Here is a 23,884-nt window from a genome sequence, read left to right as displayed (position 1 = left end):
GGGGCAGCCGTGAAAACACTAAGGAAGGGAGCCCACTGGCAGACTCATACAACACGGCTGGAGGAACAGGCTCAAATGCCCCCGTCACTACCCCGGAAGGGGAATTCCCCGAGACTGCCTGAGTCTCAACACCACCAAAAACCCCGCCCCGAACCTACAGACGGTAAGGAACCGGATGCAGGCAGGAAGGGTGATCCAGGGGAAAGACAAGGGGGCGTAGATGGAACCAAAGCAACCTACACCCCCAAGTCCCAAAACGAACTACAACGGGGCAGCCCCGGGGCTCCCGGGGAGGAAACCACGAGAACGTTGCCACCACCAAGGCTCAAGTGCAACGCCCCTGCTGCCCGCACCCGCTTCGTTAGCACAACTGGGTAACCAAGCCACAACGAGCAACCAAACTCGCAGGACTCCGGGTCGAAGGTGTCACCGACCCCACAGGCAGCCGACGGAGGCAAAACAGAGAGTCACCCAGAGACAAAGGGTGAGAGCAACCCTCAAACTCGCTGGAAGCGAGGGGGAAACTCTGGGGTCACATCCACCGGACCCGCGCGCCCCCAGGGGTTTCCCAGGGTCCCGAGCGTTTACTATAAGAGGACTCGCGCTCAGGTAATCCCAGGCAGGGTACTGCTAACTGGCACCCAAAGCTACCAAACAACTTTCTAAGAGCTGAACCCCCGGGACGTGTACACTCACGGGGACCTAGCAGGGGGTACCACCAGAAAATACTCAGAACACAAGGGACACAAGGGGCAAGAACGAAGGCAGACCCCCCCCCACCAGGTAGATAAACAAAAAGAAAAAGAAAACCCCGCAAGAGGACAGCGTACCCAAGCGGAACAGAGCCGGCTGCTATGATTCGTAAAGACAAGCTGCACAGTACCCTGAGCCCCACCAGTGCAAAAACTGCCCCTTACTCTAAGGCGAACAAGGGAGACAGAACACCCGAGCACACAAAGAGCGGCCGAAAACCAAGCAGTAAATGGCCAAGCAGGGGCAGGACCCAAGGAACTTGTGGAAAGTGGCCCCAAGCCCCAAGGGCAGTACTTACAGGGCACCTAGGGAAGGGAACCCTAGGCGCATGCAGCCCGAGTACTGGAGAATCACTCCCGGCTCACGCACCACCTAGAAAACAGACACCACACTCTAGGTACAGTGCTGAAACAACCACTGGAGCCGGAGCACATAACCGTTGCCTACAGCATCAGCCGAAGAACTGATGGGTGGATAGCCGGCGTGGGAGGTCTGGGGCTCCCCCTTCCCCCTCCCGGGGAGGGGGGAGCTGCGCAGACAGCGGCGCGGTGACGTATGACGTCATACTAGTTTCCTTGTTTTCTGTTGAAGAGTTCTATCCACTAGTTCGGCTTTAGGTAGCAATTTTCACCAGAATAGGGGTTTGTTTTGGAATGCTTACCTTTCTGGATGCTTGACCCGGTCGATGGCTGACATAGAATGCTTCCAACCACACGGGGGTTTCTATAGGCCATTGCTTCCCTTGCCTCTCTGAGGGGGCCAGGTTCTGGCCGTGGTCTCCGGTAGGCCCTAGAACTCCATACACATGACTGATGCCAAAGTCTGACATTAGCATATCAGCCGGTAAAGCTCCGGGGAGCTGACGGGGCTCCCCCCCCCCAGAAATTGCTACCAAAAGCCGAACTAGTGGACAGAACTTCCCAAACAGAAACGAGCAAATGAGCATGACGTTACATGTCCCAGCGCCGCTGTCTGCGCAAATCAACCCCCACCCCCACCCTCCCCTGGAAGGAAAGAGGGGAGCCCCAGACCCACACACCAGCAATCCACACCTCAGTTCTGAGGCTAATGCTATAGCCAGAGGTCATTTGCTCTGGCTCCAGACATGGTTCAGCTCTGTGCCTTGGTTGTGGTGGCTGTCTTTTCGGTGGTACGTGAGCCAGAAGTATTTCTTCAGCACTCATGCTGCATGTGCCTAGGGTTCCCTTCCCTAAGTGCCCGGTAAGTACTGCCCTTGGGGCTTCACCGACGCAAAGCCCCCGGGGTCTGACCCCAGTGATTGCGAGAGAGGCGGAAGGGACGTCCCCAAAGGAACCAGAACCGCCGATGAAGCCAAACCCGACACAGTGGGTAGAATTTCATCGCGAAGTTCAGGCTCCCGCACAGACCCTCAACGCAACCACCGGGTGATCCAGGAGCCCTCCAGAAACAGACGCAAGCGGAACCGCAGATGCAGGAGAGACTCCGGAGGGAGAGCCAAGGAAGCGGTCCGAGAGTCCTACACAAGGCCCAGCCATGCCCAAACCTGGGAGATAACCAAACGAGACTTCCTCCAGTTCACCAAAAACCCAAACCCGGCGAGCTGAGAAAGAACCTAATCCCTGGCTAGCAGACAACTGGACCAGCTGGGAGCCCAAACCAGCCAGTCGTCGAAGTAGGCCAACACCCGAACGCCTAAAAGACGCAGACGGGCCACAACGACCCATATTAGGCGTGTGAACACACGAGGTGCCAGGTTCAACCCAAACGGGAAACAACGAACGCGGTAACCTTGACGCCCCACAACAAACGCGAGGCAGTCCCTGAACCCCGGATGAATAGGGTCGTGCCAATAAGCATCCCAGAGGTCCAGAGACACCATCCAAGCACCCGGCTCCAACAGGAGTCGAACCTGGGATAGTGTAGTCATCCAAAAGGAGGGGCAATGAACCCAGGGGTTCAGACGGGACGAGTCCAGAATGAACGCAGGTCCGCACAGTCCAGTTTCGGTACCGGGAACAGACGGGAAACCCATCTGAGGGACGTCGTCGTTTCGACCACGCCCAAGCGAACCCACTCCAGATGACTCGACAGACCGCAGGGAAAGAGACCTGCCCCGTCAGCTCCAGACCCCCCGAAAGAGGAGGAGTCACCCAATGCCACCACAGGCCGAAAGAAATGACCCAAAATGCCCACAAATCGTGGGGCCAAGCGTGAGCGAACAGCGCAAGCCTCCCCCCCCCATCGCCCCGTCAATGGGGCAAACCGCGAAAGGGCTAGCACCCCTTACGAGACCCAGAACCTCGCACAACTCGACCACCGCGCCGACCAGACAAAGGCAGGAACGAAGGCGGTGCAGAACCCGAACCGGGCACCCGTGGCCTACAACGACGAGAGGAACCATGAACCCTGGCACGATCCTTCAGGGAAGCCGCCTGGGACCCCCAGAGAACCAACAAGTCAGACATAGTCCGACAAGTAGCCAAAGCAGCCTAAATATACTGCGCCATGGCAGAATCTTCAAAAAATAGAGGACAAAAAGGGTCAGACATCCTAAGAGCCAGGGTCCAGGCCGATTCCAGGGAGAAGGCAAGCACTGCCTGCCAACATGCAAGTCGGGAAGCATAGAACAGGGAGACCGCATCCCGCAGGATTGCCGCAAACAGCTTCAGCAAGGCAGCCGACGAGTGGGTTGCCGAGCCCAAGTTACCGGACCCAGGGACGGCCCTGAGTGCCCCTACATCCTCCTCAAGCCAGTCCGAAGACAGCTCCAGGAGGGAAAAGAAATGCAAGGCCGAAGCCAAAAGGCCACGTGTGCCCATGTCCTCAGCAACCTGCGCAGTAGAGAGGGAGGGAACCTGCACATGGAGCTGCATCACGCCCACATCCCGGGGAAGGGCAGGGGCAAACAAGCACTCAATGAGGTGCTCCAGGTTGCCCCCTAGGAAAACCTGAACCACTGTCGCAGCCTCATGCCACTAAAGCATGAGGGTATGGCAGAATGACTGCCACGCCTCCAACGCAAGGACAGGGCAGGACAGGGCAGTCCGCCAGCCAGGATGACTCCGGAACCTCGTAACGGACCCAGAAAGGGAACGAATTCCCAAACCTGAACGATGATGGATCCATCACTGAGGCATAATCCGGGTCACGCAGGAGGTAAGTCGCAAGGGCTGCCCGCACCGTAGAAGATTGGATGCGAGAAGCCAAAAACCTCCGGAAGGACAGAACTGACGCACCCGGGGGGGACACAGAACTGACGCACCCGGGGGGACACGGAACTGAACCCGGGGAGGGGAAGACACCAAATCCAATTCGTACGCAGAGGAGGGAGAAAAAGAGAACCCCACTTCTTGTAACAACAAGCCCTGGTCAGAGGGCAGAAAAATCCAGGCATGGTCCAGTCAGGCCTAAGGCCCCCAAGTCATCCCCTTCCCTGTCCTGGGATCCTCCTCCGCAGGACCCGGGGCCGAGTCATCTCCCACAGCACCGGCCTCAAAAGACATGGCCGGCACAGCCGTCCGTGTAAGCCGAACGGAAGAGGGCCCACTGGTCAGACCCGGTGGCTTCGGCAGGGACTCTAGACTCAAATGCCTCTGTCGCCACACCGGAAGGGGGCATCCTCCCGAGACACCCCAAGCCTCAAGACCATCTAAACCCTGCTCCGGCTCTGAAACCCTCAGATGCTTCAGGGCCAGAAGCTGGGGGAGGTTACCAGAACGAACCACAGGAGGGGAAGGACAAGGGACGGGGGGAGACTAAACCATGGTCAAAGCGACCCCCACCCCCAAGTCCGGGTCCCTATAAGGAAAACGGGGCAGCTGCAGGGAATCCGGGTGAGCAACCAACTAAGTGTATTGCAACAACCTAAAACGCGCATGCAATGCCTGCGCTGCCTGTACCCTCATAAGATCATCACTTGACTGGGTAAATTGAGTCACTAGCAAGCAGCAGAACTCACCGGACTCAGGGTGGAAAGTGTCACCGACCTAACAGGCAGCATGACGAAGGCAAAGACAGTGAGGGTCAACCTGAGACAAGGGGACCGAACAACCCTCGAACTCGCACGAAGCGAGGGGGAGGGGACCCTGGAGACACATCCATTGGACCCACACGCCCCCAGGGGTTTCCCAGGGCCCTGAGCACTTAATGAGACTCACGCCCAGGTAACCCCCGGCAGGGTACTGCCAACCGGCGCCCAAAACTACCAAGCAAACTCACTAAAAGCTGCACCCCAGGGATGTGTACACTCACGGGGACCTAGTAGGGGGTACTACCAGAGAAGAACTGTAATAGGTCAAGCACAAGTGGCCAAAAAGCAGGGCAGATCCCCCCCACAAGGCAAAAAGAAATAGAAAACCCCGCAAGAGGACAGCGTACCCTAGAGGAACAGAGTCGGCCGCTACTCAGTGAAAACAAGCTACGCAGCGCCCCACACCTCGAACTAGTGCAAACTGCCTCTTACCCTAAGGTAAACAAGGGAGACAAAACACCCAAGTACACAAAGGGCGGGCAAAAAACCGAGCAGTAGGCCAGCAGAGACAGGACCCAAGGAACTTGTGGAATGTAACCCCAAGCCCCAAGGGCAGTACTTACAGGACACCTAGGGAAGGGAACCCTAAGGGCATGCAGCCCGAGTACCGGAGAAAAACTCCTGGCTCTCGCACCCCTAGAAGACAGCCACCATAATCAAAGGACAGTGCTGAAACTATGTCTGGAGCCAGAGCACACAACCGTAGCCTCTATCATCAGCCTAAGAACTAAAGGGTGGATAGCCAGCGTGTGGGGTCTGGGGCCCCCCTTCCCCCTCCCGCTGAGGTGGGAGCTGCGCAGACAGCGGTGCAACGACGTGTGATGTCATGATCGTTTCCTTGTTTCGTTTAGGGGAGTTTTATTCACTTGTTCGACTTTTGGTAGCAACATTTTCACCAGAATAGGGGTTTGTTTTGGTATGCTTACCTTTCTGGGTGCCTGACCCGGTCGATGGCAGACTTAGAATGCTTCCAACCACACGGGGGTTTCTATGGGTCATTGCTCCCCTTGCCTCTTCTGAGGGGGCCAGGTTCTGGCTCGTGGTCCCCGGTAGGCTTATAGAACTACATACACATGACTGATGCCAAAGTCTGACATTAGCATATCAGCCTAGTAAGCTCTGGGGAGCCGAAGGGGCTTCCCCCAGAAAAAAAAAAAAAAAAGTTTTTTTTTCCCATCACAGATGTGACATCTATATAGTACGTATATAAAAACCCGCTCGGATGCGAATGGAGCCGGTCTCTCCCCAACCACCCCCACCACTGACAACCCCCCCCTACATCCCATACTCTTTCTTAAAGGTTATACGGTTCAACCACATGACTATCCCTGCCTCCCTACTTGCCATCCAGCCTGCCTCCCTCTCTGCCTGCCTCCCACTCTGCCTGCCATCCAGCCTGCCTCCCATCCAAGCCAGCCAGCCATCCAAGCCAGCCAGCCAGCCAGCCAGCCATCCAAGCCAGCCAGCCAGCCAGCCAGCCATCCAAGCCAGCCAGCCAGCCAGCCAGCCAGCCAGCCAGCCAGCCAGCCAGCCAGCCAGCCAGCCAGCCAGCCATCCATCCAAGCCAGCCAGCCAGCCAGCCAGCCATCCAAGCCAGCCAGCCAGCCAGCCATCCAAGCCAGCCAGCCAGCCAGCCAGCCAGCCAGCCAGCCAGCCAGCCAGCCAGCCAGCCAGCCAGCCAGCCAGCCTTTCTCTCCCTCCCTAATTCTCACTACTTCCCTCTCTTCCTGCCTCCCTCCTAGCATCTCTCCCTCCCTTTCTCACTAATTCTCCCCATCTCTCACTGATTCTTCCCCTCTCATACTGCCTCCCACCTAAGCTCTCCCATCCATTCACCCACCAGTCAGCCATCACTGACGCAGTGCGTGCATTTGGAGCCGACATGGTGCACATATGTTTCTTGACTGTGCAGATAAGTAAAACAAAAGCACAGAATGAATATTCCAGCCTTATGACAATTCAAAATAATAGGAATAATAGGCCAAGAATCTGTTAAGTTACAGTGGGCAAACTGGACCATCTCCCACCCACCACCACAGGCCGGCGTGACGCTTGGCGGACCCCTTCCTACCCGAACAACTCCCCAACCCCAATCGGGAAACTGGAAGTTTCGGATAACTAAAGTTCGGAAACCAAGTGGTGCTCTGTAGTACACGTGTGTGCTATATGCCTAAAATTAAAATCTGTTGACATACTGAAAATGGCACAAGCCTTGATATAATGGGTCCAATTCCACAAAGTCATTCTATCAAGGTTCAGCTATATTTTTCTGGTACAATACCTCTAAAATTAGAGTTATTACCAGAAGCAAAATACAAAGAATATTGAAGGATTGATGATAAGGAGCACATAAGACAACAGCATAATTATAGTCATGAGCACCAGCCAGACAAACTCTACAGTATAGATACATACTTAACTATACATCAAAGTTGAATTTCTAAAGAACTTAGGATATAACAGAGCACCACTTGGTTTCCAAAACCCTTGGGGACGAGACCCGTCGGTTATCGTGTAAGTTTGTAAATGAGAAATGGAGGAAAATGGAGAGAGACAAATCTAAGGGAAAAAATCGACAGGTTCATAGCATGAATGCGACAGTATTTTGTTTGCACTCGCCAATTAGAGAAGTCCTGATCCACTTCTCCCTCAGGAGTGACAGGACCAAAGAGCCAAAGCTCAACCCTGCAAGGACAATTAGATGAGATTATTTATTAATCTTGTCATTATTTATCAATCTTGTAATTGTCTCAATTAGATGAGACAATTAGATGACAATTAGATTTCATCAACTGTGCCCACTCTCAAGCTAAATGAAATTTCTTTCATCCTAAACCTGCTTCCAACACTAGTAGCACTGTACTATGCCTTCCCTTCATATCTGAACTCAAAACTTTTACCAATACCTTTCGTCCTCTTGACATTAAACTCGCCTTTCGACAAACTAACACACTTCGTAGCAATCTAGTTCACACTGCTCCTCCTGCTTCTAATGCTGCTGGTGTCTACTCTATTTCCTGTTCATCTTGTCCTCTCCAATACTTTGGCGAAACTGGCCGTACACTGAATGACAGACTTAAAGAACACAAGAGAAGTGTTAAGTCTGCAGACACTAACAATGCTCTCTTCTGCCATGTGAGGGATTCTAATCATCCCATTGATTGGTCTTCCTCCAAAATAATCTTTCCTGCCTCTACTCTACACAGACGCCGTCTTGTAGAATCGGCTCTTATAAACAATGTACCCAACATGAACTTGAGTCCTGGCTTTGTTGCTGTCGACTCTTCCCTGTCACAGTATATACTCAAATGCTCTAATCTTTCTAACAAACGTGACTTAACATAAGCTTTCCCCCTTCCATTTCTTTCTTTCTCTTTCCTTTTCTTTCTCTCTTCTCCCTTTTTCTGTTCATTGTCTTCTCCTACGCTCCCTTGCTATCATCATCCCTTGCTATTACTATCTCCTTCGGTGGTTATAATAGGAGCTGCCTCGTATGGGCCAATAGGCCTGCTGCAGTTCTCATTACTACTATCCCCTACACCTGACTTTCCTCCTCAGCTCTCTCTTGCCTATTTATTGCCTGTCCCTACCTCCTCATCGCAATCAACTTGAGAATGGTCCAGGACGGACCGAAATGTCGTCGTCCCTTCAATTTCTAGTGTGTGGTCTGGTCAACAATTAGATGAATATAACTATGTGAGAATACCCTCACTGCTGCTGCCCTCCCCATCTAATACAATAAAGCATTCATGAAATAAGTATTTTTATAACTTTTTATTATCCTAATAATATTACTGAGCAAAACCCGTAACCAAAAATATATATGATGCACATTTAAGAAACAAATCTGGCTAACGGGTTGAGGGTGGTTAGGCTTACCCGAGCCAGCCAGTCCCTCCCCCACCACCGACACACTTCCACCCGCATACACACACTCTCAAAGGTCACGTGGCTCACCTCAATACCCATCCATCCCTTCCTGCCTGCCTGCCTGCCTGCCAACCTGCCTCCTTCCCAGCCTGCCAGCCTGCCTGCCAGCCTGCCTGCCAGCCTGCCTGCCAACCTGCCTCCTTCCCAGCCTGCCAGCCAGCCTGCCTGCCTGCCAGCCAGCCAGCCAGCCTGCCTGCCTGCCTGCCAACCTGCCTCCTTCCCAGCCTGCCACCCTGCCTGCCAGCCTGCCTGCCAGCCTGCCTGCCTACCTGTCTGCCAGCCTGCCTGCCTGCCTGCCAGTCTGCCAGCCTGCCTGTCTGCCTCCTTCCCAGCCTGCCAGCCTGCCTGCCTACCAGCCTACCTGTCTGCCTGCCTGCCTGCCTGCCTGCCTACCAGCCTACCAGCCTACCTGTCTGCCTGCCTGCCTGCCTGCCTGCCTGCCTGCCTGCCTGCCAGCCTGCCTGCCTGCCAGCCTGCCTCCTTCCCAGCCTGCCTGCCAGCCTGCCTCCTTCCCAGCCTGCCTGCCAGCCTGCCTCCTTCCCAGCCTGCCTCCTTCCCAGCCTGCCTGCCAGCCTGCCTCCTTCCCAGCCTGCCTGCCAGCCTGCCTGCCAGCCTGCCTCCTTCCCAGCCTGCCTTCCTGTCTGCCTGCCTTTCCCTCCCTCCCTAATTCTCCCATCTTCCCTCACTACTTCCCTCTCTTCCTGCCTACCTCCTAGCATCTCTCCCTATCTCCCCCTCCCTCCCTTTCTCACTAATTCTCCCTCCCTCTCTCATAATGCCTCCCACCTAAGCTTCCCCACCCACTGGTCAGCCATCACTGACACAATGCATGCATTTGGAGTCGACATGGTGCACAGATGTTTCTTGATTGTACAGATATGTAAAACAGAAGCACAGTAAGAACATTCCAGCCTCATGACAATTCAAAATACAGTAATAGGAATAATAGGCCGTGAATCTGTGAAGTCACAGTGGGCAAACTGGACCATCTCCCACCCACCACCACAGGCCGGCGCGCCGCTTGGCGGACCCCTTCCTACCAGCATGACTCCCCAACCCCAATTGGGAAACTGGAAGTTTCAGATAACTAAAGTTCGGAAACCAAGTGGTGCTCTGTAATAAGACTAGTTCTATTCATTTTATATTAATGAAAAAGTTTAGTGCTAAAACTCAAATTCATTTCACATACACAAAGTACACCAACCTGTAATGCAACCACCAGCTGTGGGAAAATGTCTCGGACAATGCAGAGAGGCAGTTTTAGGACGAGGGTCAAGCAGGATGCCAGAAGTTGATCCCTGTACTGACGACAACGCTGAAGCAACTCCCTGATGTAACTTGTTAGGAGGTGAATAACAGTCTCCACTGTAGGATCCTGATGGATTACATTAAAATATTTTGCAACTGTGTTAAAACATGCAATTATAATATACAGTACTCAAAACCATGCCAGTTATTACACTGTGCACTATTTAATGAATGAATGGAGCTACGTCTTGCTAAGTATATACGATTGTTCGATATTGCCGACAGTGGTAAATTGTTGGCAAATTATATACCACACATGTATATATATACATGCAGATATTTTACTGTAAATAAAGTAATATTGACAATATTAAAAATACACTTCCCTCCCCCAAAGAAGCTGAATAACCTGGTCATCTTCTAAAATGCCACAACATTGTGCATTATGCAGTGTATATTAATTCACTGTTTGATGTGCATCCTAAGGTCTCTTTTCAGCCTGTCCTCCGAAGGTTTCCCAGCATCAAGAAAATGGTCAAATTAAAGTGCCCTCTCTTAACCTACCAGAGGACCCAAAACAAGAAATGGGACAGTAGGTTACTTTTGCAAGCCACTTCCATTTTCAAGTACTGTACAACAAGTTTTGCCCTCATGTAACGCATACAATCGAAATTTGACGTTTTTTGTAAGAGGACAAGTTGCTCTATTAGCTACTCCCTAAGACTTATAATTATGTCAAGTGAGTGGCATGTACACAAGAAACACGCTGCACAGTCCTGATACACTAAATATATCTGATCACGTCCAGGAGGGGAATTCAGATTGTTATTTTACAGTTTCTGGCATGATTAACATTTCATTTCTGGAGTGCTCCCTCTCAGTGGCTCCCCACAGCATATGCACTGGTACCCCAGGATCAATATCATTTCACCAGGTATCTAAGATAATCTCAAACTAGTGGGAGCAGGAGACCAAGATCCTATTCCTTCAGCAGAAGCTGGGCAGCTGAGAGCATATGATTACACTTCGAGGAAAACTGTCAATAGAGAGTGGCAAACACTTGAGAAATGTTTAGAATACCAAATTAAACTCAAAACTAACCTAAATAACCAAAACACTTCTTCACTGCTTACCCCTGATGCCACCAGACTGCAGTGTTAGTCAACCAGTAGTCCAACACTGCTTGGCCTTTCTCTTTTGCCTGTTGCCGTACCTCACACCAGCATCTCTAAAGACAATTTCTATTTGCTAAATAACTGTTTTGTGTACACTGTCTTTTATGGTACAGTGTTGGGTTTCTATACTATTAGCATGAAATTTGCCAGTCGCCTTTTTTTTTCCAGCCAACTTAACACTTACGCATCGTGATGACATTCTCGCAGTTGTTAAAACAATACAGGTAGTGACATGACTTCAACGCAGTCAACAATTAAAATATTTGTAAAAACTCCTTTTATTGTTTCATTATCAAGGGAATTGTTTTAAAATGTGCGCCAATGTCTTCCCATTCTCTGTAAACCCGACGTGGCATCACGACATCCCTGTGGGTGACCACGTGACGATGTACTTTATCATATGGTATTGGTAATGTTTTTGTTCAATTTGACCTTGTATGCATAAATAACTTTAGAACATTCTTTTGCGAACAATTTGATACCAAAATAAACAACGAAGCATGCAAATTGAGGTGATAAAACTGAGAAGAGTATAAACATTGGAGTGTGGTTGTACGCTCATGGGGCAACACGCAGCCTACCTTGCGGTGCGCTGCGGGTGACCCGCCGAGCCAGGAAAGGTGCTAAAATATGGTTTCAGGATTATCATCCCTGGCTGGCCTGTTAAAGATTGTCTGTGAAAAACTTATCTTATATTATCTGATAATTCCTCATGAGATTGAACTCATTAAGTCCTTGCCCATCTCGGGTCGTGCCTTGGAACTTCGTTGCCAGAAGTGAAAATTTAAGGTCTTTTAGTGATATTATGATGCATAGATGAACAAATCCACAAGGCCCGTGATGAGGATTCGAACCTGCGTCCGAGAGCATCCCAGACGCTGCCTTAATCGACTGAGCTACGACATGGTCAAAAGGAGTTGAAACCGAAGTTCTATTGAACTTACTGGATCCTGCAGCCTCTCCGAGGCACAAACCAGGGTTTTACACAACTCCCCCCATGCACTCGAGCTATGTCAATAGGCTGTTCTCCCTCTTCGCTCTTACTTCATTACACACAGAAATCCCAATTGCGTGATGCATCAAATGAACAAATCCACAAGGGCCGTGACGAGGATTCGAACCTGCGTCTGAGAGCATCCCAGACGCTGCTTTAATCGACTGAGCTACGACATGGTCAAAAGTTGAAACCGAAGTTCCGAGTGCATGGGAGAGTTGTGTAAAACCCTGGTTTGTGCCTCGGAGAGGCTGTAGGCTCCAATAAGTTCAGTAGAACTTCGGTTTCAACTCCTTTTGACCATGTTGTAGCTCAGTCGATTAAGGCAGCATCTGGGGTGCTCTCGGACGCAGGTTCAAATCCGCATCACGGCCCTTGTGGATTTGTTCATTTGATGCATCAAGCAATTGTGATTTGTGTGTGTAATGGTGCCTAGATTCGTAATCATTTAGGTGTGGGGGTTCCAGCATTCATGGTCTGGCTAAGTTGCTCTAAGCAAGTGGCATTTAGCAGCAAGATTTTTTATTGATGGTACCACAGGCACAACTGGAAAACACTATACAATGGGGCCTCGACTTACGATGCTAATCTGTTCCTCTATTCCCAGAGACGGATTGTAAGTCGAAATATCGTAAGTCAAAGCAATTTTTCCCATAAGAAATAAAGGGATTTGAATTAAACCGTTCCTCACCCTCCAAAATATTAACATACAAATACATTTTATACTGAATACAATGTTTTTTTCTAACTACAATACAGTACCTACGTTTATCTTACCTTTATGGAGGGCTCTTGATGGCATATGGAAGATGGTGATGAGGGGGGGAGGAGAGTTGTTACTGTTTGGAAGGGGAGTCCCCTTCCATTATCACATCAGGCAGTGATGCTTTCTCTGGGGTACTCTCTCTCCTACGTTTTGCCTGAATACCACTAGGACCTGGTTGTGGTTCAGTGCTTGTTTGTCTCATTACAAATTTGTCAAGAGACATTTGTTTTTCCCCTTTGTTTGTCTGTAATGATGCATCACTTTAGCACCCATAATGTCCTTTTTCTTAGCCTGTATGGTGGATATCGTTGACTGAGATTTGTTGTACTGCCTAGCTAGTCCAACAACCAGCATACCATCTTCATATTTACGAATGATCTCTTGTTTCTGCTCTATGGTCATCCTTACATGGGATCTCATATGTTGAGCCTTACCACTGCTTTCCTGGGACTCATGGAGTGATATATAATAATTACTTTAATGTTCAAAATGCAAAAAATCACCACAAAAGCGAAATTTCTTATAGGCGCGTTCGTCACTAAGCGGGCAGCTGTAGTAAACTGAGGCAGGTTGGCCGCATGACCAGGAACCACGCGCTCGGTCGACCCGAACGTGTACCAACAAATATCGTAAGTCAACGACACCATCAGATGTCAAGTAGCTTTTTTCGATGAAATTTACATCGTAACTCGAAATTATCGTAAGTAGGGCAATCGTAAGTCGAGGTGCCACTGTATGCACATCAGAGTCCCATGGCTATACAATATCTTCCCAGCAACCGTAAAAATATTACCAAAACAAAAAGTGGACATGTTCAAGAAACAATTAGGCAAATTCCTGCAAGAAGTTCTGGACCAAATGAGTTGTAGTGAGTATCTGGCCTTGCGGGCTGCTCCAAGCAACAGCCTTTTAGACCAAGTTATCAAGTCAACCCTGGTCCCAGGTTGGGCTTGGGGAAAAGAAGAACTTTCAGAACCCACTCCAGGTATACATCAGTTCAAGTATTTTTTATCTACTCAGAAGGAGGTTCTGGTGGATTTACATTCCTAACTGGGTGTAGTGATCATTTACTCTACTTAATTCCAAACCTATCATGAATGTCATGCATCACGAATCAGGGGTGCGAGAAGCAAGAGCTGTTCGTTCTAATGTTGTTGCTATGGTAGTGGTCTACTGTGCCTCTGATTGTCACTAATCAGGCAGATTGGAGTTTTTTTTTTTTTTTTTAGTCAATATGTCTTGCTCCAAGATTGGCTATTGAACTCAAAGGTAAGGATAATGTGTAATTTCCATTCCATGCTTTGACTAGGCTTCAATTTTGCTTTCACTCTTCCACAAAGGTTTCTCAGATTGTTCTTTGTGAGCAGCATCTTTACAACATTTAGGCACTCGCTTTCCTCAATGATTACCTTAGGCCCTCAGTTTTTAGCCAAGCATTTAACTCTTCAGGTACTATCACACATGATTTTCTGGGCACGTGCCAGAATTCCCAGCTCATTCCAGCCCAGTTTCAGGGCTGGAACTTCCTTATCCACTTTCAGGATAAGTCTGGGTTAATTTAGAATTCCAAAATAAGGGTTCTTTTGTACTCTTCATTGCCGTCACTTGAGCTGCTTATGAATACTGCTTCATTCTGGATGAATGAAAGCGAGTCTCCAGTTGTCACTCAACTGGTTAGTGGGATGTTTCTTCCTCACCTAATTGTACTCACCTAATTGTGCTTGCGGGGGTTGAGCTTTGGCTCTTTGGTCCTGCCTCTCAACTGTCAATCAACTGGTGTACAGATTCCTGAACCTACTGGGCTCTATCATATCTACATTTGAAACTGTGTATGGAGTCAGCCTCCACCACATCACTTCCTAGTGCATTCCATTTATTAACTACTCTTTACACTGAAAAAATTCTTTCTAACGTTTCTGTGGCTCATCTGGGTACTAAGTTTCCACCTGTGTCCCCTTGTTCGTGTCCCACCCGTGCTGAAGAGTTTGTCTTTGTCCACCCTGTCAATTCCCCTGAGAATTTTGTAGGTGGTTATCATGTCTTCCCTTACTCTTCTGTTTTCCAGGGATGTGAGGTTCAGCTCCTTTAGCCTTTCCTTGTAGCTCAATCCTCTCAGTTCGGGACGAGCCTGGTGGCATACCGCTGAATCTTCTCTAACTTTGTCTTGTGTTTAACTAGGTATGAACTCCAGGCTGGAGCTGCATACTCCAGGATTGGTCTTACATAAGTGGTATACAGGGTTCTGAAAAGATTCCTTACACAAGTTTCTGAAGGCAGTTCTTATGTTGGCCAGTCTAGCATATGCCGCTGATGATATTCTTTTGATGTGGGCCTCTGGGGACAAGTTAGGTGTGATATCAACCCCCAGGTCTTTCTCTCTATTTGACTCTTGCAGGATTTCACCTCCCAGATGATACCTTGTGTTCAGCCTCCTGCTCCCTTCGCCTAATTTCATCACCTTACACTTTCCCGAGTTGAACTTTAGCAGCCATTTTTTAGACCATTCCTCCAGTTTATCCAGGTCATCCTGTAGTCTCTGTCTATCTTCATCCGTCTTGATTCTTCTCATAATTTTCGCATCATCAGCAAACATTGAGAGGAATGAGTCCATACCCTCCGGAAGATCGTTCACATATATTAGAAACAGGATGGGTCCAAGTACTGAGCCCTGTGGGACTCCGCTGGTGACATCTCGCCACTCTGATGTCTCCCCCCTCACCGTTACTCGCTGTTTCCTGTTGCTTAAGTACTCCCTTATCCACTGGAGCACCTTCCCTTTTACTCCTGCCTGTTGTTCCAACTTTTTTAACAGCCTTTTATGGGGTACTGTGTCAAAGGCTTTTTGGCAATCCAGGAAAAAGCAGTTGGCCCACCCTTCTCTTTCCTGCCTAATTTTTGTTGCCTGGTCATAAAATTCTATTAAACCTGTGAGGCACAATTTACCATCCCTGAACCCATGTTGGTGGTGCATTACAAAGTTATTTCCCTCCAGATGCTCTACGAGCCTTTTCCTCACGATCTTCTCCATCACCTTGCATGGTATACAAGTTAAGGAAACTGGCCTGTAATTCAGTGTCTCTTGCCTGTCACCCTTTTTGTATATTGGGACCACGTTAGCTGTCTTCCAACTTTCTGGTAAGTCTCCTGATTCCAGTGACCTGTTATACACCATAGAGAGTGGCACACTTAGTGCTTCTGCACCTTCCTTTAGTATCCATGGTGAGATTCTGTCAGGCCCAACAGCCTTTGTCACATCCAGCTCCAGCAGACACCTTTTGACTTCATCACTGGTGAGGTCAAATTCCTCCTAGGTTGCTTGGTTTGCCACCTCCTCATTTAGTGCAGGGGCTTCTCCTTGTTCTATTGTGAAGACCGCCTGGAACCTCTTGTTGAGTTCTTCACACACCTCCTTGTCTTGTCATTGTCTCTGTATCTGTTCTCCGCTTTTCGCAGCTGCATCACTTGTTCCTTCACTGCTGTTTCCTCCTGATGTGGCTGTGGAGCAGCTTTGGTTAGGTCTTGGCTTTACTCGCGATGTCATTTTCAAACTGTCTCTGCTTCCCTCCTCACTCTGAGGTACTCATTTCTGGCCCTCTGGTATCTCTCCCTGCTCTCTGGTGTTCTGTTATTTCTGTAGTTTCTCCATGTTCTTTTACTCAGTTGCTTCGCTACCTTGCATTCCTGGTTGAACCATGGGTTTTTCTGTTGTTTTTCGTTTTTCTCCTTTTGGACGGGGATAAACCTGTCTGCAGCTTCATAGCACTTCTGGGTGACAAAATCCATCATGACCTGCACATTCTTGTCTCTGTTCTGTTTCCCATGGTATTCCCCTGAGGAAGCTCCTCATCTCGTCATATTTTCCTCTTTGGTAATTCAATCTTTTTCCCTCTACTCCCATCCTTGGATAGGTTATCCCTACCTCCACCAAGTACTCAAAGGTCAGTACACTGTGGTCACTCATTCCTATGGGGGCTTCAACTTTGACTTCCCTTATTTCTGACTCATTCAGGGTGAATATCAATTCGAGTCTAGCTGGTTCATCATTGCCTCTCACTCTTGTGGGTTCCTAGACGTGCTGGCTCAGAAAATTCCTTGTTGCCACTTCCAAGAGTTTAGCTCTCCACGTATCTGCACCACCATGTGGGTCCCCATTCTCCCAGTCTATCTTTCCATGGTTGAAATCGCCTATGATTAAGAGTCTGGAGCCATTCCTGCAGGCAACTGAAGCTGCTCTCTCTATTATATTAATGGTTGCCATGTTGTTCCTATCAAACTCCTGTCTAGGTCTTCTGTCATTTAGGGGAGGGTTGTAAATCACTGCCACTATTATCTTAGGTCCACCCATTGTTATAGTTCCTGTTATGTAATCTCTGAATCCGTCACAGCCCGGAATTTCCATCTCATCAAAACTCCAGTCCTTCCTTATCAGCAGGGCCACTCCTCCACCTCCTCTCCCTTCCCTCTCTTTCCTTACTATATAGTACTCCTTTGGAAACACAGCATCTGTTATGACTCCTGACAATTTTGTTTCCATTAGTCCTATTACATCAGGGTTTTCTTCTTGCACCCTTTCTGCCAGTTCACTTGCTTTATTGGTAATCCCATCAATGTTTGAGTACATTACCTTGAAGCTCACTTTCTTATATCCAATTTCACCCTCACTCCCCACAAGTGTAGGAAGTTGTTCTATGGTCATTGCTACTTGGGTAGGCTCCTCCTCCTGTGAGGTAGTTTCCAGGGGATCAGGGGGAGGTGGAGTGGGGGATGGAGGGCTTAGGTCTTCCTCAGGCCTGCTTGGGGCAGGAAGAAGTCCTGGGGGTGAGAGAGCAGGGATTGCTTGGGGAAAGGGCACTCCCTCCTGCAGTGTAGTTGACACTGCTGCTTCTGCACCTCCTGGTGCAGAAGCAGCGTAACTCGGTGCAAAATTGAGTTGCAGCTTGGTTTTTACTTCAGTGGAAATAGTGGAAAATTGTCTACCGACATTTGAAGTGTAACACCAAGATGTACAACAATGTCGGTAATGTCTTGTTAGATAATAAGATAAGGTAGAATATTGACATATATTTCCGTGCCATGCACCGAGAGAGGAGGTAGAGGGCGAGTGACACTTGCTCTCTGAGAACTATAACGACAACATCCCCATGAAGCCTGCCACTTTGCATCGCGTTAATTTGGGAACATCCGTGCAATTACGAATCCCACACGTTGCTGCTTGCCATCAAATACTAAGGATATCACATCTTGTCGGGTAAGTGACTATCTATTAGTTTTTTATAGCCATAATAACTTTAGATCGTCCGGCCGTTATGACATAGGAACACCAAATAAACCCCTAAAGTTTATTTCCAGAACCAGTTGATCCCTTTCATGTAGATTAGCTTAAATTACTTTAACTCTACAGAAGTTAAGTTGTATATTCACCACAGCATGGAGGGACAACAACGGGAGCTTGTCATCTCAACTTGTTCTTCACGTGTCTACGACACCATTACGTTGAGATTGAGAATAAACTGATAGTGGGAGACTGTCAGACGCACCTCCAATGATCGGCTTGTCAGCTAAGTCAATGCAATCATATATGTTATATTTGTAGTTAGTTACTAAACTTATAACCTATTATTTATTCATAAATGTTATGTTGAAGATTTACTATAATTGAACATAAGGTAGATTTAGCATTATTAAGTCTACCCCCAAAATTTTCAAGGAGTGGAATTACCAGACAGCTAAAATTAACACAGTCCACTCATACAGTCCATTCACCATCTATTAATATTAATAAATAATTGTTAGGAAATTCCCCACAATAGTGAGCTAAAGTGCTCCGGGTTTGTCAGGATCTCGTACTCAAAAACAGTCCATACTGACAGGATCACGATCGTTCGCATGGCTTGGCTCTTTTACTTATAATTGGAATTCAAACTCAAATTGGACTGGTCATAAACTCATGGTATCATTTACCATTTGCTTAAGGCAATAAAACTTACGACTAAAAAAAGATGCTACATATAAAATAGTAGCCCTTTAACATTTTTGTGATGCCTACAGTCGTCATTTGCTCAAAATGCCACAACATTCCAATGACTGTAGTCGTCATTTTCAACTTCATGTTGGCTAACATTAACTTTACTTTGTCACTTTATTTTGTTTTTATTGCATTTTTGAAAATAACATCATAAACTACAGTACAACTCATTAACTTAAAAAGATATCAAATTGAGAACTTTAACATGCATAGTAACTTCACAGTATGCACTGAAGTAAAATATAGCAAAGCAAATTTCCACTTGGCCCAAGAAGCTGGTTGTGTCCAAAATTAGTAAGGGGGCCAAAAACAAACAAGTTAAGGTATCCACTTGCTACTTAAAAAAATTACTTTTGTGCAAGAATTACAGAGCCCCATTATTCCCCCGTATGAATACTAACCTCTTTCTTCTGGAAATATGATGTACGCAGGGTGCAGGAGAGAACAGTAGTAATGGCAGAGTAGTGAGCAGAGACGAGAGGCTGCAGTGAAGAGCATCTCACAAAGAACCAACAAAGGTGAGAAACATGGGGCTCGAGCTGAGCCTCACATTGCAGGGGCAGTACGTCTCCCATCAAAGAAATTACATTCATGTAAACCTGTAATACAATTGTACTTATTATTATAGTACAGTATATACATACAATATCATTTTCTCCAGCTTCACACTTTCATCCTGTGCAGAAGGCATCAGTTCAGATAATAAAAATTATGAATATAGAAAAAGATGGTTATAGATGTTAGATATAAAAAGTTACTCATCCATTCATTATATTTACATGTAGCATCACGGATATAAAAAAAAATACCAAAGCCCTTCAACTCTTTCTGCTCTCAAATTTTCCCGAAGATAGTTTTTTCACGTGTCGATCATTCATTTGTTCTTCAGATTCAAATGCATAATTAATAAATTGATATTCTGAATATCATTGCATTTCTGGCTTGACTGAAACAAAACCACAACAATAAGAAAGAATTAAATTTTAAAATGACGTCAGTAGCAGCTTATAATTTAGATTGTGACACATTGACAAAACATAGCATAAAGCTGAAATAATGGAACCTTCATGAATGAACCATACCACAAATTTATAGTAATTTGCACGATTTCCTTAAAAATAACCATGCAGTTAGTGGTATTCCTGTTTCCAAGGCTGATAAGTTGTTCCATTATTCTTCAGAACTTGCAACTCCATTATACAAACCATATTATTTTAAAGTTGTCTTTTCTTATAAAATATTTATATTTCTTGCAAATATAATAGCCAGTGATTAGTGACTAAAAGAAAAAAAAAAAGCTATCATATGCTCAAATATATTGTATACATGTTTTAGTCAAAATAATTGTAAAGTTGGAAGTGCACTAAAATGCAGAAACCCAAGATCAAGTTTTTGTACATCAGCTTTACCATTTTAACTCGCTACTTCTTTCCACCTAAATGATCATCACATCATGATATCACCACCACCAAGATCAAAACACACAAGGCTAAGACAGGTACCGTAATTCACATTCTGACAATATTTAACTATTCATTTTATATTTGCATTTACAGTATTAAAAAAAAAAACATTGAATGTAATGAAACGCCATTTTCTGGGTGAGACCCAGAGGCTCCCCAGAGCTATACCGGGCTGATGTGTATATATTAGGCCATGGCAACAGTCAATCGAAAGACTTCTAAGCCTACCGGGGACCAAAGCCAGAACCTGGTTCCCTCAAAGAGGCATGAAGAGCAATGGTCTAAAGACACCCCTGTGTAATTGGAAGCAGTCTTTGTCTGCCATCTACCAAGTCAGGCACCCAGAACTAGCAAACAGAACTCCAATTAAAAACAAGGAAACAAACATGATGTCACCACAACCGTCGCATATCCATCTGTGCAACCTCTCCCCTCCCCAGGAGGGGGACAGGGGGGGGGTCCCAGACCTCCATGCCGGCAACTCTCCTCAGTTCAAGAGGCTGTTTTGTCAGTGACGGTTGATAGCTCTGGCTCCACTCTTTGCGCAGCGCGGTGTTGTTGCTCTGTTTTGGTGGTGTGTGAGCCAGAAGTAACACAAGAGTACTGGGGCTGCATGCACCTGGGGCTGCATGCACCTTAGGCTACCTTTCCTAGGTGCCCCGTAAGTACTGCCTTTGCAGCCTCAGGGTTATCTTCCATGAACTGTTCAGGAGCAGCTACCTCAGTGTGGTTCTGTCGCTGCTCGGTGATTGCTTGTCCTTGGGGGTTCACCTGGAAGGTTCTTACTTCTGTTTGTCCTTGGGTAGGAGGTAGTTTCGTCGCTGGTTTTGGTGCGAGGTACTGTGCAGCTGAATGATATATGCATAGCGACCGGGTCTGTTCACCTGGAGACGACATGCTCTTGCGTGTTTTTTTTTTTTTTTTTTTTTTTTTTTTTTTTTTTTGGCCTGGCGGGGGTCTGCCTGATGTGGTGGTAGGCCCACTTGTAGGATTTAGGTGGCCCTCCACTACGTCCCCATGCTTGCACACGTCACAGAGGTTCAGCTTTTAGTTTGTTTGCTTGGTAGCTCTGGGATAATCGGTTAGCAGTACCTCGCCTGGGCTTCCCTTAGCAGTAAGCCTAAGGGCCCTGGAAACCCCCATTGGGGCTCAGTGGTCCAATGTAGGAGACCTCTGAGTCCCACCTCGCCTTATGAGAGTTTGATGGTTGCCCTGTCCCCCCTGTCTTAGGGTGACACTCACCATCTTGCTGCCTTTTGGGGTCAGTGACACCTATGACCCCTTGTCCTGCGAGTGGTGTTCTTTGCTTGTACTCCATTCACCCAGTCCACTGAGATTGAAATTCGGTTTCAGGCAGCTTTAGCGTTGCATGCGAGGTTTAGGTTGCAGCAACATGCGAGGTTGGTTGCCTTTCTGGATGTCCTGCAGCTGCCTCCCTGAATTTTACTGGTCTCGAGACTCGGGCAGCTTCGGGGATTGCCCTTTCCGGATTAGCGGTGGAGGCATTCGAGCCTGGTCTCCTGCCGGAGCTTTTGGGTCACACCAGCAGGCCCCCTTCATTCCTATTTTTTCGGTGGACTCTGCTTTTTTTCAAGAAGCAGAGGGATTGGAGGATGGCTTGGGGAGGCCCTGTACCTCACTTGTTCCTGCCTGAGTGTTTGGTACCCCTCGGCACAGGGCTTGTTGTTAGAGGGGAAGAGGTTTTCCTATCCCCACCCTGTTCGATTTTGATACGAGTTTTACTCCTCCCCGGGTTCGGTTCCAAGTTCCCTAGGGTTCTTCAGTTCCCTCCTCCTGAAGGTTTTTTCGCTTCCCGCTTCCCAACGAGGAAGGGGTGGGAGGCGCTTGCGGCTTACCGCCTGCAAGACCCGGATTACGCCTCGATAATGAAGCCTTCTTTTGAGTTTCCCTAATGGGTGCTTTGCAAGGTACCGGAGTCTTCCTGGCTGGCAGACTGCCTTTTCTTTCGTTGGGGGCTTGGCATTCATCCTGTCGGACTGCGCACTTGAATGGCGAGAGTTGACTAAGGTCGTTCGAGTTTCCTGCGGGGGCGAGTTGGAGCACCTCAAAGCGTGCTTGTTCGCCCCCGTCCTCCATATGATGTTGGCCAGGTGCGGCTTCACATGCAGGTTCCCTTCTTTTCAGCATTCCTGGTGGCCGAGGATTTGGGTGCCCGTGGGCCCTTGGCTTCGGTCTTGCACTTCTTTTCCCTACAGGTGCTGTCTTCGGACTGGTTCGTGGTGTAGAGAAGCTGGTTTCAGGCCAGTGTCTGGTGTGCTTGCTTCGGCAGCTCAGGCGCCGGCTGCCTTGTTGAAGTTGTACGCGCAGTTTCTGAGGGAGGCAGTGTCTGTTTTTTGCTTTTGCTTCTCATCTCACGTGCTGACAGGCGGTGCTCGTCCTATTTTTTGGAATCGTTTTTGGCCCTGGCTCTTCGTTTTTCATCACCCTTTTGTCCGTTGCTGTTTGCAGAGTCTGCGGTGGGTTGCATTTTCTGTAGGCAGCTTTGTCTAGTTGATGGCCTATATCGGACTTGTAGGATCATCGCCAGGTCTCAGGGTACCTTCAGTCGTCGTAAGCCATTAGTTGCAAATTCGAGACTGGCCCCTCCTGCTGAGGGGGCAGTGATCGCTTTGAGTTTCAGTCAGGCTCTCGTAGGGGTTGTCAACCTTTTCACGGTTAGTCCTGTTGGTGGTGAGGCTCGCGCTGTTTGTTCCTGGTCCCACGATTTGTGGGCAATTCGAGTCCTTTTCCTCTGGCCTGTGGTGGCGTTGCTTCTTTCTTCCTCCTTTGGGAGGATTGGGGCTTGCAGGGCGGGCCTCTTCCCATGCGCTCTGTCAAGTTATCTTGGAGTGGGTTTCCGGCCTGTCTTCAGTTCCAAAACGGGATTCGGCAGAGCTGCGATTCATACTGGACTTATAATGTATGATCCCATGGGTCCTTGCCCCTCCTTTCAGATGACCAATCTCTCTCGGGTCTGGCTGCTTTTGGTGCCTGGATGGTGTCTCTGAACCTCCGGGAGGCATATTAGCACGTCCCGTTCAACTGGTGTTCAGGGACTGGCTCGGTTTTGTCATGGAGTGACACTAATTTCTTTGCCTTCCTTCCAGTTGGATCTGGCACCTTTTGTGTCCACGTGCCTTAACCGGGTCATGACGGCGCTGTTGATTCTGGCCTACCTCGACAATTGGCTGGTGTGGGCTCCCAGCCAATTGTCTGCTCACCAGGGATATGGTTCCTTACCAGCTCACCGGATTCATGTTCTTGGTGTACAGGAAGTCCCAATTGGTTCCCTCTCAGGTTCGGACTGAGAGGGAATTGAGAGAGAGACTGAGAGTCCCACACAAAACCCAGTGTACCCTGGGTCTTGTGTGGGACTCTCAGACCACTTCCTTGTCTCTCCCTCTGGTGGCATTGTTCCGAATGCGGTCCTGCTTATGGCTGTTTTTGGAGGGCACCCGGGTCACACGTCGGTTGTTTGAGCGGCGGTGCGGGAGCCTGATCTTGGCCATGCTGATCTA

General features: G+C 48.3%; 1 protein-coding gene across 1 annotated transcript in view; it reads right to left on the bottom strand.

The window, feature by feature from the left end:
• The window catches only part of LOC138355211 (DNA-dependent protein kinase catalytic subunit-like), a 254,457-nt gene that overhangs the window by 52,859 nt on the left and 177,714 nt on the right, over window positions 1–23,884 (bottom strand). Inside the window, exons 12-13 of the mRNA XM_069310065.1 lie at window positions 19,305–19,502; window positions 9,900–10,070 (exon numbers count right to left, since the gene is read on the bottom strand). Coding sequence (XP_069166166.1) covers window positions 9,900–10,070; window positions 19,305–19,502 — 369 coding nt within the window. The remainder of the gene's footprint in view (window positions 1–9,899; window positions 10,071–19,304; window positions 19,503–23,884) is intronic.

The sequence above is a fragment of the Procambarus clarkii genome, chromosome 66, assembly GCF_040958095.1.
Source record: "Procambarus clarkii isolate CNS0578487 chromosome 66, FALCON_Pclarkii_2.0, whole genome shotgun sequence".
Lineage (NCBI taxonomy): Eukaryota > Metazoa > Arthropoda > Malacostraca > Decapoda > Cambaridae > Procambarus > Procambarus clarkii.
This window is presented reverse-complemented; position numbering and strand designations above follow the sequence as displayed.